The sequence below is a fragment of the Vigna radiata genome, chromosome 5 (genome assembly GCF_000741045.1).
Source record: "Vigna radiata var. radiata cultivar VC1973A chromosome 5, Vradiata_ver6, whole genome shotgun sequence".
Taxonomy (NCBI): domain Eukaryota; kingdom Viridiplantae; phylum Streptophyta; class Magnoliopsida; order Fabales; family Fabaceae; genus Vigna; species Vigna radiata.
This window is the reverse complement of record NC_028355.1, coordinates 31494474-31511670: the sequence shown is the minus strand read 5'-3', so window position 1 is coordinate 31511670 and position 17197 is coordinate 31494474. Positions and strand designations below refer to the sequence as shown.

Genomic DNA, 17197 nt, shown 5'->3' with positions numbered 1-17197 from the left:
GCTCAAAGTGTTGAACAAGTGCATGTGCTTGTGTCCTGCATGTGCATTATATATTGCTTTCCTGTTTCACAACCTCGGTCATAGTTTGCAGCAGCAGTAGTCGGTAATAGCTAGCTTGGCATGTCAATAATTGTGCTAGAATTTTAATCTCATGGATATGCATAGTTCAGTTTCCATCGTATCATTTTCCACCAAACATTGTGCCATTAAATACTGAGTAGCAAGGTACAATTATCAATCAAATCAGGACTTCACATTTATTTCAGTTGTTTCCAGAAGCATTGTGCTTTGAACAACTTGATACGCGTTTGATGTTGACCATGAATAATGGCCCCAACCTTCTGCCATGGACTGGCAACAATAAATGTTACTGCATCTTTTCCTTTCATCATTGCTCTTTTTCCCACTAAAATTGATTAAATAGTACATTCTTGGATAAGCACGAGTAGAGAGGAAAAAGACAAAACATGTTTTAAACTGAGTATATACCGACAATGTAAATATGTTTTGCACTATTATCTAATCATAAAATATTTTATATATATATATATATAAGTTTGTTTATTTTTTAGTGTAACTATCTTAAAAATATTTAGAAAATAGTATATGTTTATCTTATTGACAATAGTATAAAAACTGGCATTAACATGCCCATTAAACTCAATTTATAATAATCAAAACTCATTAGTGACACTCATTAGTAAGTTACAAATCTTTTCAAGATTAATACAATATATTTTTTCACCCTCACCAAAAGTTTTCATATTTATAACAGAGGTGAATATACTGGGAGCTTCTGTGATTTTCTGGGATACAAAATTCATATGTTGACAGAAATATAGGTGTTTTTCTAGTTATTGAACATTATTAATTGTTTAGATATGAGCATGTTTGGTTGGAAAGTAACATGCTGATATGTAAAGATTTTTTTTTTTATACAAATGATTCATTGGTCATTTAGAGAAAGATAGAGAAAATGTATATTCTTTTAATATTTTTCATGTAATGATAAATAAATAATAAATATTTTTTATATTTATTTTTTAATAATATTTTCACTGACACAAAACAAGTTTATTTAGCCAACCAATTTATGTTTAACTAGAAGATATAATTATTAAAAAATGACTGATGATATATTTGTAAATAATTTGTTAAAATTTACGTTCGATTTTTTTTTTTCAATGTAAATTTGGCTTTTTCACATAGTGTGCGATTCAGTGACAAACTTCCTTCTCAACGATTATTTTCGACATTAAGGTTGATTTTCTTTCTTCAGTTAAGATTGACTACAATTTTATCTCAACAAAGTAATTTAATCCAATATATAAATTCTGTGTGATATTTCAACTAGTATTTTCACATAAATATTTTTTTATAAATCATATATTTGTTCATGAAATATAGGCTCTATATAATATCATCAACCCTTTTTAAATAGGGTCCTGGTCCAAAATAAATGCAAAACTACTTTTCTTAAAAGTCTTTAATAGATAATAAAATTATACATTTATTATCTGTACAACTCTTGCGAGCATATCTTGAAGTTCTAGACACATCTTTCAATTACATAGTGTAAATAATAAAAATTGTAATATTATAATTATTATAACTAGATAATTTAACCTGATAATGATAAAATTTTAAAAAGGCACACTACATAATTTTCTTATGTGAGAACAAGATTCAAGATCCTGGGATGTTTGAAATACAATTAAATGCTGAACTTTGTTACTTAAAATTCTTGACAAAACACTACCAAACTTAAGACTTAGTAAAAAAGACTCCAATTGAGAAACAATTGAAAAATGTGAATTAAATGGTCTGTTCCTTGAAATTGAATCTACAAATAGCCTGAATTTGGATGCTTTAGCCCGCGTATGTGCAGAGGTTTTCAAAACCCATGTACTCTTGATGTTCAATTTTATGGATCATGTTTGCTATGCCCACACTACCTGTAATGATACAATCGAAGTAAAAAATGAAACAACGTCAAAAAAACATTGCAAAAATACGAGGTTTTAGGCATGAACAGAAATGGTAACGAGACTTGCCTAGTGATAGTGCACTGACAAAAATGGTGCCAGAGAGGATGAAAATGATGAGTGATGCTCTTCCTAACAAGGCAACCAGCTTTTTCACTAAAACTTGCCCAACAAAGGCCGCAAGAGTGGATACAGCCACAAAGTAAAGAGCTACAAGAGGCCATCAGAGAGTGAATATTTGAAATTATATATATGATTTCAAACCAATCATTAAGTTGTTTGTTGCTTAATTAGTTCTAAAATCATTATTAATCATTCACCATACTTACTATAAGGAATGGGAAACCGATTCAAAAGGTAGTATTCTACCACTGACATAGATGCAGAAAATGTCATGGCAAAAGTAGCTGTGGCACTTGACACCTGCATAGAACACAAAATAGCCACTCACAATGTTGTCCAGAAATCTCAATCAACTGTACTCTGTTGTAGAAGGATGAAAGGTGGTACCTGAGGAGGGATTCCTAACTCGAGAAAAAGAGGTCCCAATATGAAACCTCCACCAAGACCAAGCAAGCCACCAACCATACCAGCACATATGCCACAGGCAGAATACATGATTAACTGGTATGGTCGCCATTGTGTTTGTTGATCTCCTTTCGACGCTATCACTGTCTTCCCTTTGTATAAACGTATGGCCTGAAAGGATGTCACTCCTAATGCCACAGGGACCTGCAAAAAAACTAAGAAATATGATCACTATCATGCCCTTCTCTAGCAGTAACATCGCTTTTTCCATGCAGAGTTAATTCGAACCAAAAGCAACTTTGTTGCACTTCATGTCGTGTGGAAATGATATGTATGCACCTGTAATATATTAAGTATCCAGTACTGGATTGAACAAGTTGTTGTGTGACTCTGTTTGAAAACAAAGAAAGCCATGGTTTAATCACTATTCCACGTATACACATACAACAAAATGAAAATTGCGGATTTAAATTGCTCATCAGACAGATACCAACTTTTCCAATCTCGCACGCAAGTATAACGACCCAGACAGTGAAAAGTATTCCAAGCGCTTTCCAGCGAATATTTCCAACAAGAGATCTCTGCATGGCGGGCAGTCACATGTGTCATTCCCATAAATAATAGATTTGTCAGTAGAAGCTGCTTACTGACAGAGTTTAGTGACAAAACTACTTTTTATTACGCCATTGATGTTATGTTTTATTTTTAATTCATCAGTCTGACCTTTTGGTTGGATTTTTCAGGAGCTGTATGATTACTTCCGTTTGGAGCTGTTGGGCCTCCTGGCAGAGGCTGATATGCAACCTCCTCAGTTCTTTCAGTGCCTAATCAGGATGTGGAATATATTATCACATGACAGTTTTGGAAACCACAAACAACTGAACTTAGTACAAACATCTAGAATACACTTTTCACTGACCTACTTACCATTTAATTGTGACTGTCTAGCAGATTCCTGGAATTATAACCGGAGATGCATTAAAAGGATGAAAGAAAACAAAACACAAATTTATTAGCAATTCCACACGAAAGATTTCTCAAAAATTTGAAGCACCTTCTTGATAATGGTTTCTTTTTTCCATGTCTCAACTCCCTTTAGCAATGCCTTGGTTGCAATTCCTGTTTTGTACACGCACAGATAAGCTTCGTCAAAAGAAGGGCAGCGAAATAAGAGAGAAAAAATGATGAAAAGTTGAGTTCTTAATGGTTCTTGCCTATGAAAATAATAATTAGCAAGATTGTGATCATCCAATCAGCAAAAATAACATTGAAGACAACTCCAATGCTGATTCCAAGCACCAGCACTGGTTGGAAAAGAAGTGCCAAATCGTAATCAATGACAGGCATGTCAAGCGTTGGGTGCTTTTGCTTCAAATTGTAGAAAACTGTCGATGCGGCTCCACCAGTAATCATACCTTCATACATATCAAACCATCACCATTCAAATCTCATCTCACAGACAAAATTCTCAACAAAAGCTACCTACTTTTCCAAGCACTCACCACCCAATATTCATTCATTTTCATCTAACCAATAAAATAAGGAAATCAATTTGAAAAATATACCGGTTGTTCAATATATTCGTGAAATTGTTCTTCAACGAAACTCATGTTTTGCCACTTTCCAACAAAGAAAGATACAAAAATTGTTTTTATATAAAATATGATATGAATTGTTTATGAATAAAATAACTAAAAAGATATATATTGTAAAGTTTTTTAAAAGGGTAAGACAGTGTCAGAAAAAGTAGTGTGAAGATGCATTAGAATAATGAACTTTATGAAACCTTTTCCGAACAGTGGCCAATTGGTAGCTATGGTGAAGAATCATGATTGAAGCCATGAAAGTCTCAAACCTCGTGTTCACCTTTTATTATTAAAAGAAATGCTCAATGCACAACTCGTTTTTTTAAATATTAATGTATAAAAGAGAAATATAATGAAGACAGAGATAAAATAAATAAATTAAAGCAAAAATAATAGATATACCTAATCATATAAAATACTGTACTCTTTCTCACACTAGTTGAATTGAAAAGCTTAAATTATAGAAAATCCGTATTAATTTAATTATAAATTTATAAATACAGGGAATAAATATGCTGATTAATACAAAAAAAAAATTGCCTTAAAAGTTAATCTGGCGACGCGTAGAAATTAAATTAGTTAATTTTAAGTATTTTATCTTAATAGAAATTATTTTACGCAGTGCGCTTTGTTAACATAGAAAGGTCTAAAATATAATAATATAATTAAAAACTAAATTTCCAAGTAAATATTCAATGTATTTCATTATTTTATCAATTAAATAAATATTTGTGAAATATTTAAATATTCAATTCTCTAAATATGAAACTATATAACCTGTTCTAAAATAAATATACTAAAAAAACATTTTAAAATTACAAAATTGAGATAGAGAGAAATCATATATTATAACCCAATTAAAACTATTCAATTTAATAAATAAAAAATTATAAGCAAGATCAAATCCAATCCCCTATATATTTTTCAAAAATTTTAGTATGAAATTGTTCAAACCTATCGCAGTTCAACTTGTTTGTAGGCTCTTGAAAAATTAAGACATAACCATATTCTTTTGTCAGTAGTAGTCTTAACATTAACAATAAATAGACAAATTTCATTGGTATAACAGTTTGTATTTTGTAACTTAATCAACACGAAATTAAAGTTTTCAAGGAAATTTGCTAGCAACTTTTCTTCTTGCTTTTGTTTTTCAAACACCAGTTTATACACAGAAAACGTCGAGCCAGAGATTCTTTTTATCTGAAATAATTTGCTATAGCAGCAGTTCAGAGAAAAAAAGAGAGAAACAGAAAGAGACAGAGAGAGAGATCTGTAATACTTACATTTGGATATTGCAGTAGCTGATTTTGGATCAAATCCGATGATGAGAGAAAGCATGGTGACAAATATGCCACCTCCGCCAACACCTCCCACAGTTCCGAATGCAGATCCTAAGAACCCTATTATCGTCCCTGTTACTATTCTCCATCCAAATTCTACGTCCTGCAAATCAAACCAGACATCATCGTACAATACTTATAAGAAGAAACAGAGACAAGAGTTTCGGGGAGTGAGTATATTACTGGCCAAGTGTGTTGGTATCCTGATCCAGACGAGCTCCACAAAAAGTTCGCAACTTTAGAAAGAAAACCAGGATTTTCGCTTGTCTCAACGACGGTGGGATTCGTGGTTTCATTTGGGTTTTGATGAACAGAAACAGAAAGAGAGGGTGAGAGAAGAAGAAGAAACACTGTAAAAATCACTCCAACTAGTTGTTTTGATCCATTCACAGCCATATTGTGTGTGTTTTTGCTGAGCAAAGGCAAGACCGAACCGAACCTTGCTAAATAGAAAGTCGAATAAACCCAAAAAAGCCAAAGCTTAGTTTTAGAATGCTAGTTACTCTTCCTGCAAGGATCAATAATCAGGCACATGCGTGGTAGGTATAACGAAGTGATGAGAACTGAGTCTCAGAAAGGAAACCTCTTTTGCCTGAGACAACTAATAATTCTTCAAGATAAAATTTCTGACATACCACTCCTCAGTTTTAAAACTACGACACTGCAAACTACGCCTTTTAATTTAATTACACGAGTAGCACCTTTAACGTATTTTATAAAATTTTGTTTTTGAATTTAAAATTAATGAATCATTTATTAATTTTAATTTTTAAATTTTAATAAACTTATTTAAATTATTTACTTATGATTTCACTCTCTTTTTTTTCTTATATCATACACATACCATACAACTCATTTTCTCCTTTTAAAACCCTCACCTTTCTAATTCAACCTTTTTCTGACCAAAACAACCACTTATCAACTATATATTAAAAACGTGTCTGCCGCTGTTCTTAGTATTCTGGTTCAAATGGAAAATCCTCCATACTTTATCCTTCTTATTTTCATTATTTCTTTTACATTTTTTCCTCTTTCTCTCCTTTCCGTTCCACCTGAAATTATGGAATATCCAAGTAGACACCGTTTAAGGTTATATCTTAAAATGCTGAGTCAGGAATGAGTTGGATTAAAGACTTTTCTTCCATTCTTGCCACTTGAGTCTTATAATATCACCAAATACATATTTATACTATCTTATAAAGCTCTCTATGGAACGACTTCTATTAATATTGTTGTAATTTTTTTTTTTAATTATGGCTTCTAGCACATTTTTTAATGTTTGAATTGTTCATACAAGAAATCTTACATGTTTTTAATATAAAATTTTACTCAGTTTTTTTTTATTTAATGTCTGACTTTTAATTTATATTTAGATTTGTAATCGTTTTTTTAGAAGTATGAATTAAATTTTATTACGAATTTTTATCAAATAGAGATATCCTACCTAAATATGATTTGTTTCTATAAATATTTGTTTTCCTTGTATATCATTTTAAAAACTCAATTCTATTTAATATACTTTCAAATTATATTTAGAAGCGTTTTTATTAAAAATATTTATATATACAGCTTATTTCTTACTTAGAACAACTGAGTTTGAAAATTTTGAAAGTTGTTTCCCTTTTACTTATAGAGGAAACCGGAACTTTGAGTGAAGTTTGGCGTAAACTACCTGGAAGTAAAAATTTTCAATTTTAAAAATATGAAAAATGAGATAATGTTTTCTTTGGAAGTTAATACAAGTACCGAATTTTACGTAATAAAATAAAAAAAATTTTGCTACATTTAATAAATATTTTACTTTTTAATATTAATATTTTGTACTCTTTTAGAAGTAAATAGTCTAGAGTTTAAAAGTGCATGATCAAAATCAACAAATCAACATCATCAAGTAAGTTATTTAAGATTTGAAAGTTATTCAGAAGTTCAATTTATTTCTTAATCATTCCTTTAAGTGGTTGGAAGGTATTTATAGAAAATATTTTGATATTAAAGTCAGTTCAATGTTAGTAATTTAAGTAATGATATAATTATTTCATATCACTTAGTTATTTATTTCAAACTTGTATTTATAGATTTTTAAAAAAGTTTTTTTTATTAACATTTACCTAATTACAGTCTAATTGTAGGTAATCATAATTTATTTCTAAGTTTATCAACATTAAAGTTAATTGTTTTGATTCAAAACCAATCAGTTTACTCTATTAACCGTCTGGTCTTGGTGATGATTCACTCACATATCCAAATAAAGGTTAATTGTTTAGTCTAAAGGTTAATTATTCAGTCTATGACTGATAAATAATTATATAATACATGTATTATTTTTAATCATAAATTAACAAAAGTATTAAGTTTAATTTTAGTAACAATTAGTTCAAATGATATATTTAAATGAATTTTATCGTGTTGATAGTTAAAAAAAATCTTAGTACCCAATTTGACATTATTGGGAAATTAAACACAAATAAAATATTTATCATTATAAAAACATGTTTTTAAATCCTTTGAGTTCATAAGCCTAAAAACACGTTTGATGCAAAAAAGGAAAGCCGTTTTCATATTTGAAATTTTTCTTAAATTTTGACTTCTTAATATATTCGCATTTTCTTTTTATAATAGTTTTTTTTTATACATCTAATTTTAAAAGAGTTTTTGGCGCACATATTAACTGCGCAGGTTGAATCCAGTGATATATATATGGCTTTTGTAGAGCGACTCGTCCTATTATAAATGCAGTATCTGATAACACAATACCTACACCAACCAACCATAATTTATTATGTGACCAATCCGCATCTACATGCACTTAATTTGTTATATATATATATATATCATGCACTTATTGGTATAAGTTATACATCCAATTTTCTCTTATTTAAAATAATAAAATATAAATAATGTATGAAATAAATGAATTTGAAGGCACGACTTTTTATATTTAAAAAATTTTATATTTTTTCAATTCATTGTTTTTGTTTGTTTAAATATGTGAACTTTATATAAATGATAGTGTCGGTCGTATGAAGTGATAAGTACATTTTCCTATCATTAAAAATATATCGAATAATAAGCGATCGGTAACATATCAAAATAAACGATAACTTTTTAACTGTTATGAATAATAATAGCGAGGTAATATAACAATTTTTTATTCAAATTAATAAAAATCACTTAGAGCGTGTATGAGTTACACAGAGTAGAAAAAAAGAAAAAGAAAAGAAAAACAAGTTAGTGCGAGCCGCGTGGAACACCTTAAAAGCCAGAAAGCGACTTTTCAAGCTATTTTTGACCAGTAAAAAAAATATTTATTGGAAAAGGAATATTTGAATTATATGATTTTGGTAGTAGGAAATAAAGTGGCAGAGAAAATGAAGAGTTAAATGCTTACTATTAATTATGTCTTTTCTAATATTTTAACAAAATAATTTTTTCCTTTCTAATATTCTTAAATATTTAAATAAATTTTATATTATGCATAGATTACTAAAAAAATATGGTCATTTTCTCGTTTACTTTCATCTTTATATCTCCTATTTTTTAATTCTGTCATTCAAATAGTAATTTTCAATAGCCACCTTTACGTATTAATATAAGATATGTTTAAAATATTAAATCAGTAGTATGTGACACAATTAGCTATTATTTATCCAATTATTGGTACGGTGTTATATATAAATACTGTATAAGTATAATGATTTGAAAACGTTAATTATTTGGCAACATAAAGAAAGAATGTGGCAGACAATAGATGACTTACAATTTGGGAACATGTGGGGAAAGAGTATATTCATTTGTTTTTTTTTTTTTTTTTATGAGAATCGCAGTGGTTAGGAATATGAATCTCAAAATAATTAAGTTAGATTTGGTAGAGTTGTTAAGATAATTAAATAAGTTTGATTAGTCATAGAAATTGATTTCACGTGTTTCGGTAAGTGGGTATTTGGAATTTTGTCTGATACCGCATGTATCGTAGCACAGTCACCTGAATGTATAGAATCTGTCACTATTTCCTCTATGTAGATGCACAACAAATCAATGAACACAGAAAATTTCGTTAGGCATACGATTATTGATTTAAAATATCATTTTGGTTCTTTCACAAACACAAGATATCTCAATTTATATTTAATGATTAATTTTTATTAAAAATTAACATCGTAAAATTAATTTAAATATATATATATATATATGATATTATAAAATTAAATTAGATTTAAAGTTTATTTTTAAAATTTACTTCTTATAATTTCTTAATACACGTAAGGACATTTAAAAATTATTGGTTAAAATAAAATAACATTTATTTGCTAATCTTTTAGCTTAAAAAAATAACTAGAAGTGGTTTGATAAAAAATTATTTTAAATTCGTTACCTCATCGTGTGTGTATATTCATTGAAAAAACGTAGTCAACTAAATAATTTCACATATTATATATTTTTAAAGAATATGCTATTATGTGCATTATTTGTATGCGACACCGATATAATGCCATATAACAATACTAGTGGTTCATTTCGTGGTCACAATTCATTAGACTATATATACTAATTGAATGGTTATAATTACGGATAAAAATAATTCGTAGATACTCTGCGAGTTCACAGTTGATAGTTACTATTAACAGATATTTACTATCTATATGTAGATAATATATAACGGATATTTTAATATTTGCTTTTAAACGAATTAGGTAATATATTATCCGACCTATAAATATCTGTTACTCAAAAAAATAATAATAAAAATAATTATTTTACATATTTTTAATTAAATTTAATTAAAAATAAAATGAAATTATATTTTATTAGGTTAAATTTAATTAAAATTAAATCTTATTTTATATAATTTAATTTAAATTATATATATATATATATATATATCAATTTTATTTAAAAGACGTATAGAATATTTTTTTATTTTTTGCATGTATTTACGGATATTTACGAATTTTAAAATATCTACGAAACCAGTATTCACGTAGATAATGGGTACAGTTTTATTCGACATGCCGAATAGTGGATAAGTATTATTCGATCTGACCCGTTCTTATGTTATATTATAAAGTGTTTTTTATTTTTGTGGTGTGAAGATGCACTAAACTTTTATGTATTTTTTTACAAGAAAAAAAAAACTTAAAAAATCCAGTATATTTAATGCCAATAATTCGTTATAAAATTGTATCGTTGTTATTTCTTCCTCTCACTTTAATGTGGTATAAATCGCTCACAAAATACATTTTTATGTGTAAAACATTTCTAATTAAATCTTTAAATAATGAAACTTCCAAAACAAGTTTCTCTTTCTTACAAGTCCCACTACTAAACTTAAAAGAAAACGTTCTGGCAGTTCATAGTGATTTCTAAAACTCACAAGTTAGTTTCATACGACTATAATGTGAATTTTGTATATATAAAAAAAATCATAATAAGAGTTGTACGTTAAAATGAAGTATAATATAAAAAGGATACTTGAAATACTTTTATTCAGAAAAAATATACTAAAATAACATAAAGATAAAAAACTTATAAATTTATTATTTTAAGATTAAAAATTAAAAACGATATGATTTTTTTATATGGATGGAATTAATCTGTAACTAATGTGATATTGTTTCCGTCTGAATTGGATTTGGTTTGCGATAACTGAGTCGAGTGTTGGAAAGACAAGACAGTGTACTTTTAATTGGCTGTATCTATTTATATTTCATACTTTAAATTGAGCTGAAGTGCCGTGCACGAGGGATGTGTTTGGATTGAATTCTTCAACTTCTTTTTGTTGCTGTCTTTTTTTTCCACTTATAAAATTGTAGAGTCTAAAAAAGGTTCTCTGAATGGACCAATAATAGTTAAGCTGCTAAAAGGAATAAAATTTCCATTTTGACAAAGACTCGAGTTTGATTTATATATCAAAAGTTATTCCATTGAAAATCTACAAGTTTCACGTTAAATAAAGTTTAAAATCTTCACATGGAGTTTATATTTAGGTTAAACCCATTGATAGGTTTCTATTTTGGAATTTTTTTTTCATTTACATCCCTTTTTTATTTTTTTTTGCTAATTGAGTTTTTAAAAATACAAAATTAAAAGAAATTGGCTCCTGTCATTAAATTAAGTTGAGATTAACTTCCAGTGTATTAGGTGGACAATTATTGTGATGTGGCATGCACAAAATCTTTTACGTGATATTATTATACACGTGGCAAGCTCAGTTATTATTATTATTTTAACTTTTATTATTATTAATAATTATTATTAATTATTTATATTATTTAATTTTTATTCTGAATAATTTGTTGATATGAGTAGCCAAATCAATTCCTTTAACATGGAGTTCTTATGAGTTAGGCTACCAAAAAGCAAATGCATTTGTTGATATGAGTAGCCAGATCAATTCCTTTAAGCTATCCTTCAACTGTATAGTCTCATACCTATACAGTCTCTAGATCCCTCTCATTCCGATGTATGTTCGATCGTCCATGTGCCCCTTCCACTCGAAGCCTGCCAGGAGCTATACTCCTCGCCCTCGTCAGTGCCCGGGCGTCAGATGCCCACCAGCTTCCGCTCTGTTCGTTCTCGAACCACACCGTACTGGGAGAGGCTAGGCTCTTATACCCTTATAAAATAAAAGTATCTTTTTATTTTATATTATATTTTATAGTATGAAATAATGGATTATGGTGTGTATCAATTTGAAGAAAGTGTTAAGTTGCGGGTAAAGATTAATTAATATTATTATTTCTGTTTAATATTTTTCTGAAAGCGCTTGAAGGTTTATATATAATTATTTAATACGTGTCAATAGATGAAAATGGATGAATTGGTTGATATGTATGTGCATGGAAGGGGTACTTAGAATATCTTATACTTGGTTAAAGTGTTTCACGTAAATGTGAGAAAAAGAAAAAGAGCCCTGCATGTTTTATTTGCTTCTTATTAAATGTTGTTGAGGTAAGAGAAAGTATTTTTTTTAGTCGGGTAGATATGCATCAGAGGTGTGTCTATAGATTTTATTTGTATTTTATTTATTCTTTTCTTTTTGCATGTATGAAGAGAGAGAAATCGTGGGATTAGTGATCAGGAAAAATATCTTCTATATTTTAGGAGCACTCCTTGGATAGTTTTTAGAGGGTGGTTAGGGAAGGCTTATAGGTTATATTTAGGGTAAACAGAAGGGGGAGATGACAGCGGAGTGAACGAAAAAAAAAGAAGAGAGGCAACTCTTGTTTTCTAGAGTAATAGTGTACAAGTGAAAATCAGTGTGCAAGTGAGAACCAGTGGCGAGGAGCCGTAGTTGTTGTCACCAAGGAACGAGCGTTTTGGATTTTTCCTGTAATTCTAGAGCATTCAGATCTTCCTAAAATCCAGGTAAGGGGAGTAACTTGATATTATCATGTGCATGAGGGGCTTGGGATGGGGTATGTTTAAATTGTAAAGAGTATGTGGTGTGTTCGTTTATATTTCTCCTACTCTTTTGTGTTGATGATGGCATGCATGAAAGGCATGGTACCTTGTGAATGTTCAAAGTGCATTAGTGAACCTTGCGAATGAAGGTGTTTCTTTGAATTAATGGTTGGGACTGTCTTGGTCTGATATGACCTCGTTTTTGTGGTTACTGCGAGTTGGTAGCATGATTCTCCATCAGGTAAACCAAAGCTGACTAGAATGACTTATTAAGTAAATGAAAATAAAAGGAATAGGATAGAGAGGAGTAGTGTTAGGTCTAGGGCGTTGAAGTTATGTAACAAAGATTATAAGAATAAAAGAAATATAAGGTGTTGATGATGCAGACGAGAGATAAGAGAGGTGGGTTCGACGTGTGTGAGAGTATGTGAATAAAAGTGTGAATGCCTTGGGTTCGGTGGTGTGAACTAAAATGTGTGTTTGGTTGGTGTTGGCAAGAATGATAAGAGATAGGGTGGTAGGTGTCTTCCGTAAGGGAATGGGCATAAGGTTCTTATTGTGATGGAAAGGAAGTGGACGAATAGAGAATGAGATAGGTTTTAAGGAGTATTAGTGAGAAAGAAGAGTGAGGAGGAGACTAGAATAAAGCAGTGAAGGTTAATGTTTCGTTGTGGTTGGAAAGTTTATTTATTTTTTTCCCTGTGCCGTTTTTGATACTGCAGAGTATTAAGTTAAAGATTATTTTGGGTGATGGAAGTCTTTGATTTTAGAGGAAAATACTGGTGGCTTTGGAAGATGTTGTTTGACCTACAGTTAGGATGTTTCGTCCCTTACGTGAGTATCAGGTGGGTTAACTAAAATAAACCATATCACACAAAATAATTAGTATATTTTGTGTGATGTGGTTTATTTTAGTTAAAACCTTCTCTGTAAAGTGTGTAATTTATTTTTCTTAGAAGTGGTGGATTAGAATCATGAGGTAAGATTGAAACTTTAGTTCCGCTGAAGTTTTAAAGTGCTGGTAATTTTATTTTGAAATAATGGGTGACTTGGGTTCCGTGGTTTGGAATTTTATCGGAGTGGTATATTTGATGTGTATGGTATATATTGCAGACTATGAGTGTAAGTTCAGGACAATTGTATTTTTAAAACTTTGTGATTGGTTTGGAAATATGTGTTATTAAGAATGTGTATTGATGTAATTGATCCATAGACGCGTATGTTATTTCCTTGTACTATTGTTGATTATGTGAGAGCCTTTGTATTGCGATACGATCAGGATGTTGGGTCTTGTATAGAGACAGAGATTTGAGTGTCGCTTCCTTTTGTGAAAGGAGGTGAATGTCTCGCCCAAAGGGCTTTTCGACAAGTCGGGGAGATAGGTCTGAAGTTGCGATGAAGGACGACTCGAATCGCCCTGTTTTGCGAAACAGGTTAGGATGACAAAGTACAAGAAAACGACATTGGTTTATGAATGAATTGATTGTGATATTTTCTTTGGAGTGGAAATGTGCTGTTTTGACTTGTCATCATTTATACTTAATTTTGATTTACTTTGTTATAAGCTATGATGATATTTCTAGTTACTCACCCTGAAAGTTTGTGGTTGTGGTTTCCACCTGCAATGATCGTACTTATACGGGAGCAGATGGCGTTGCAGATGATGCTGGAGTGCAGTAGTTTGATGAGAGGGGGAAATTAGTTCTTCTGGGATTTTATTGATTTCGTTATTTAAATTTTCTTTTTAGACTTGATGTTTCGGTAAAGGTTATGTTTGAATTTTTTTGTGTTTTGTAAGAACAACGTTTATGATTTGTGATTTTAGATTCCGCGTTATCATTGGAATAAAGTTTTTTTTTTTCATCCGAAAACATCGATTTTATAGTAAACTATGTAAGGATGGTATTATTCTATTTTTCAAGTGACATCTAGTTAGGGGTGTTTCACTTCTTCCTTCTTCCTTTCCTCGCTGCCACACCAAGATTGCCTCCGATCCTCACAAGCGAGTTCTTCATCACGGATCTGCGCATATTGAGGCAATTGAAGGGGTAGGAATCCGCGTGGTGGTTGTTGGTGGCAGTGTTCTTGTGTAAGCTGCATTGGAAGGAGCCGAGGTGTGTAGTAGGGGAACACATGCAGGTTTTCTTGTGGCCAGAGATAGGACGGTTGTTCTTGGTGATGATCTGGTTGGAGATGGAGCGGTTGGGGGAGATGAAACGAGGGTCGATCGAGAAGCGGTGGGATTAAAATTGCTTTTGGGTCTTTGCTTTCCTTGTAGGTTTCGAAATCTCTAAAGGAGAACGAACATGGCAGCGGTGGCGCGATTGGGTTTCGAACAAGCTTTGCATGATTACGGTTCATCACAATTTTTGGGCTTCTGCTAGGTTTCTCTATGTTTCTCTGATGCAGATTCGAGAATGGAGATTGCTCTCGCGGATGATGGAGGCACGACGGCCATGGAGATTGAACATCGCAAGGCTTCTTCTGTTGTGATTCTCGGTTTAAGTGGCGCGACAGAGAAGAGTTGGTGGTTTGTGATGGAGGATGGCAGCGACACTAGGTTGCTCGTGGTGGCCGACGACAAGGTGGGTGGTGGCGAGGTTGCGTGTGACGAAGGCAAAGTGGCTGAGGAAGGTGCGGCGACTAGGGTTTGGATTTGGGAATCATGGTTTCTATTGGAGATTGTGTTTGAGAAACTGAGCTTCAGATTTGTCATATAATTTTAATCTTAATTCTATTTTAAAATAATCTTAATTTTAAAATCTTTAATAAAAACTCTAACTTTTTAAGTTTACTGCCACATGTATAATTAAATCTACGTAAAAGGTTTTGTGCACACCACGTGACGATAAATGTACACCTAACCCTCACACGTCAGCTCAAAGTTAACCCTGTTAGCTTGATTTAACGGCAGGAGTTAATTTCTTTCAATTTTGCATTTTTAGGAACTCAATTGGTAAAAAAAATATAAGACAGGATGTAAATAGGAAAAAAACTCCAAAATAGGGACTTCCAAATAGGTTTAACCTTTATATTTATTTAGGAATCTTAATTTGGTTTTCTCATTTAAAAAATTGAGTCTTAAATTTTGTAAATTAATAATAATAAATTATTTATACGTGTTAATTGTCTTGTTGTTATGCAAATCTCTTTTATAGTGTTCGTCTTCTACTACAAATCACGTCTCCAAATCTTTAAATTTCTATTTTTTAATCTCAAATATTCAATTGCAAAATCCAAAATCTACAATGCACCAAATTCCTAATTTTTTTTTTCTAACGACGTTTACCAATTAAACAAAGGCACCTCAAAAAACTAATATAGTAATTTCTAATTCCAATCATAATTTAAATCATAATTCAACATAACAAAACATATTTAATTGTAAACATATTTATTGAACCACATTAGTAGGTTTTAAGTCGTTTATTATCATTTAACGAGACTTAATTATTACTAATTTATAAAATTTAAGATCTAGAGACACTTTTAAATTAAAGAATCAAATTGAAATTTTTAAATAAAGATAAAAATTATATGAATGTTTTAATCTTAAATAAAATAAAAAAGTGAAATATGATAAAAGATTTTTTAATCTATTATTTTAAGATTTTGAGTAAAAAATAAATTTAATTTTTTATATTAATATTATATTTTTTTCTAATAAAATAAATCAGGTATTCTATGCTTATGAGTACACTGTAAGTACTTTTGTACAATCTTGACATTTATTTTGTTTGTTGTGAGCTTAGAAAAAACGTTGAGTGGGTGAGGATTAGATATAAAGTGGTTAGTTATTATGTATTGTCTTTGCATTGCATATTCTTCAGCTTTTATTACTATTACTATAATGGACCTAAACTTACAAGCAATATTAAAGTTGCTCAAACGTCCTTATCGTTCCACAATTCAATTTGCATCCATCCAAAATAAATATTTATAAATGTCGACCGTTCACCCAAACACGGCCTTATATATCGGAGTAGATGCTCACATTTCTTGCAATTGTGAAAAAATAATTTTATATGTAGACAATATAAATTTAACACATAAAAAATGGTTTTCTTTTACCAATTAGGTTAAATTTAACATTCAAATCATTAGTTTAGTGTGTTCTAAAAATAATTATAATTTAACATAAGTTATGCACAATTTCAATGCCAAAAATCCGTATCAACACAATATTATTTCACTGTAATAAAAGTATTATGGTATCATGTTGACCGAATTTATTTATATTGAAATGGTGTCACGTTGACGGATTTTATTTTTATTAAAATCGTGTCATGTTCGTACAATTTATCTTAACTTGTACTCTTTTTTTTTTAATTTACACCAAATTGATAATTTCAATGTT

General features: G+C 30.2%; 1 protein-coding gene across 1 annotated transcript; it reads right to left on the bottom strand.

Annotated features, from left to right (window-relative positions):
- Positions 1-1617: 1617 nt before the first annotated feature.
- Positions 1618-6086, bottom strand: LOC106762755 (sulfite exporter TauE/SafE family protein 3). Its single transcript, XM_014646811.2, has 12 exons — positions 5623-6086; positions 5383-5542; positions 3728-3928; positions 3568-3632; positions 3441-3468; positions 3237-3337; positions 3008-3094; positions 2853-2903; positions 2496-2717; positions 2315-2408; positions 2055-2195; positions 1618-1955 (listed from the first exon to the last, which is right to left on the bottom strand). Exons 1-12 carry the CDS (start codon positions 5833-5835, stop codon positions 1870-1872), a joined length of 1449 nt encoding a protein of 482 aa, XP_014502297.1. The 5' UTR covers positions 5836-6086; the 3' UTR covers positions 1618-1869.
- Positions 6087-17197: the final 11111 nt, after the last annotated feature.

Bases quoted from the DNA above. Each gene is read 5' to 3' on its own strand.
- LOC106762755 (XM_014646811.2), bottom strand. From the start codon at position 5,835: ATGGCTGTGAATGGATCAAAACAACTAGTTGGAGTGATTTTTACAGTG. The intron at 3,633-3,727 runs GCAAGAACCATT...TGTACAAAACAG, and splicing joins GCTAATTATTATTTTCATAG to GAATTGCAACCAAGGCATTG. The intron at 3,469-3,567 runs GTGCTTCAAATT...TTATAATTCCAG, and splicing joins AAGAAACCATTATCAAGAAG to GAATCTGCTAGACAGTCACA.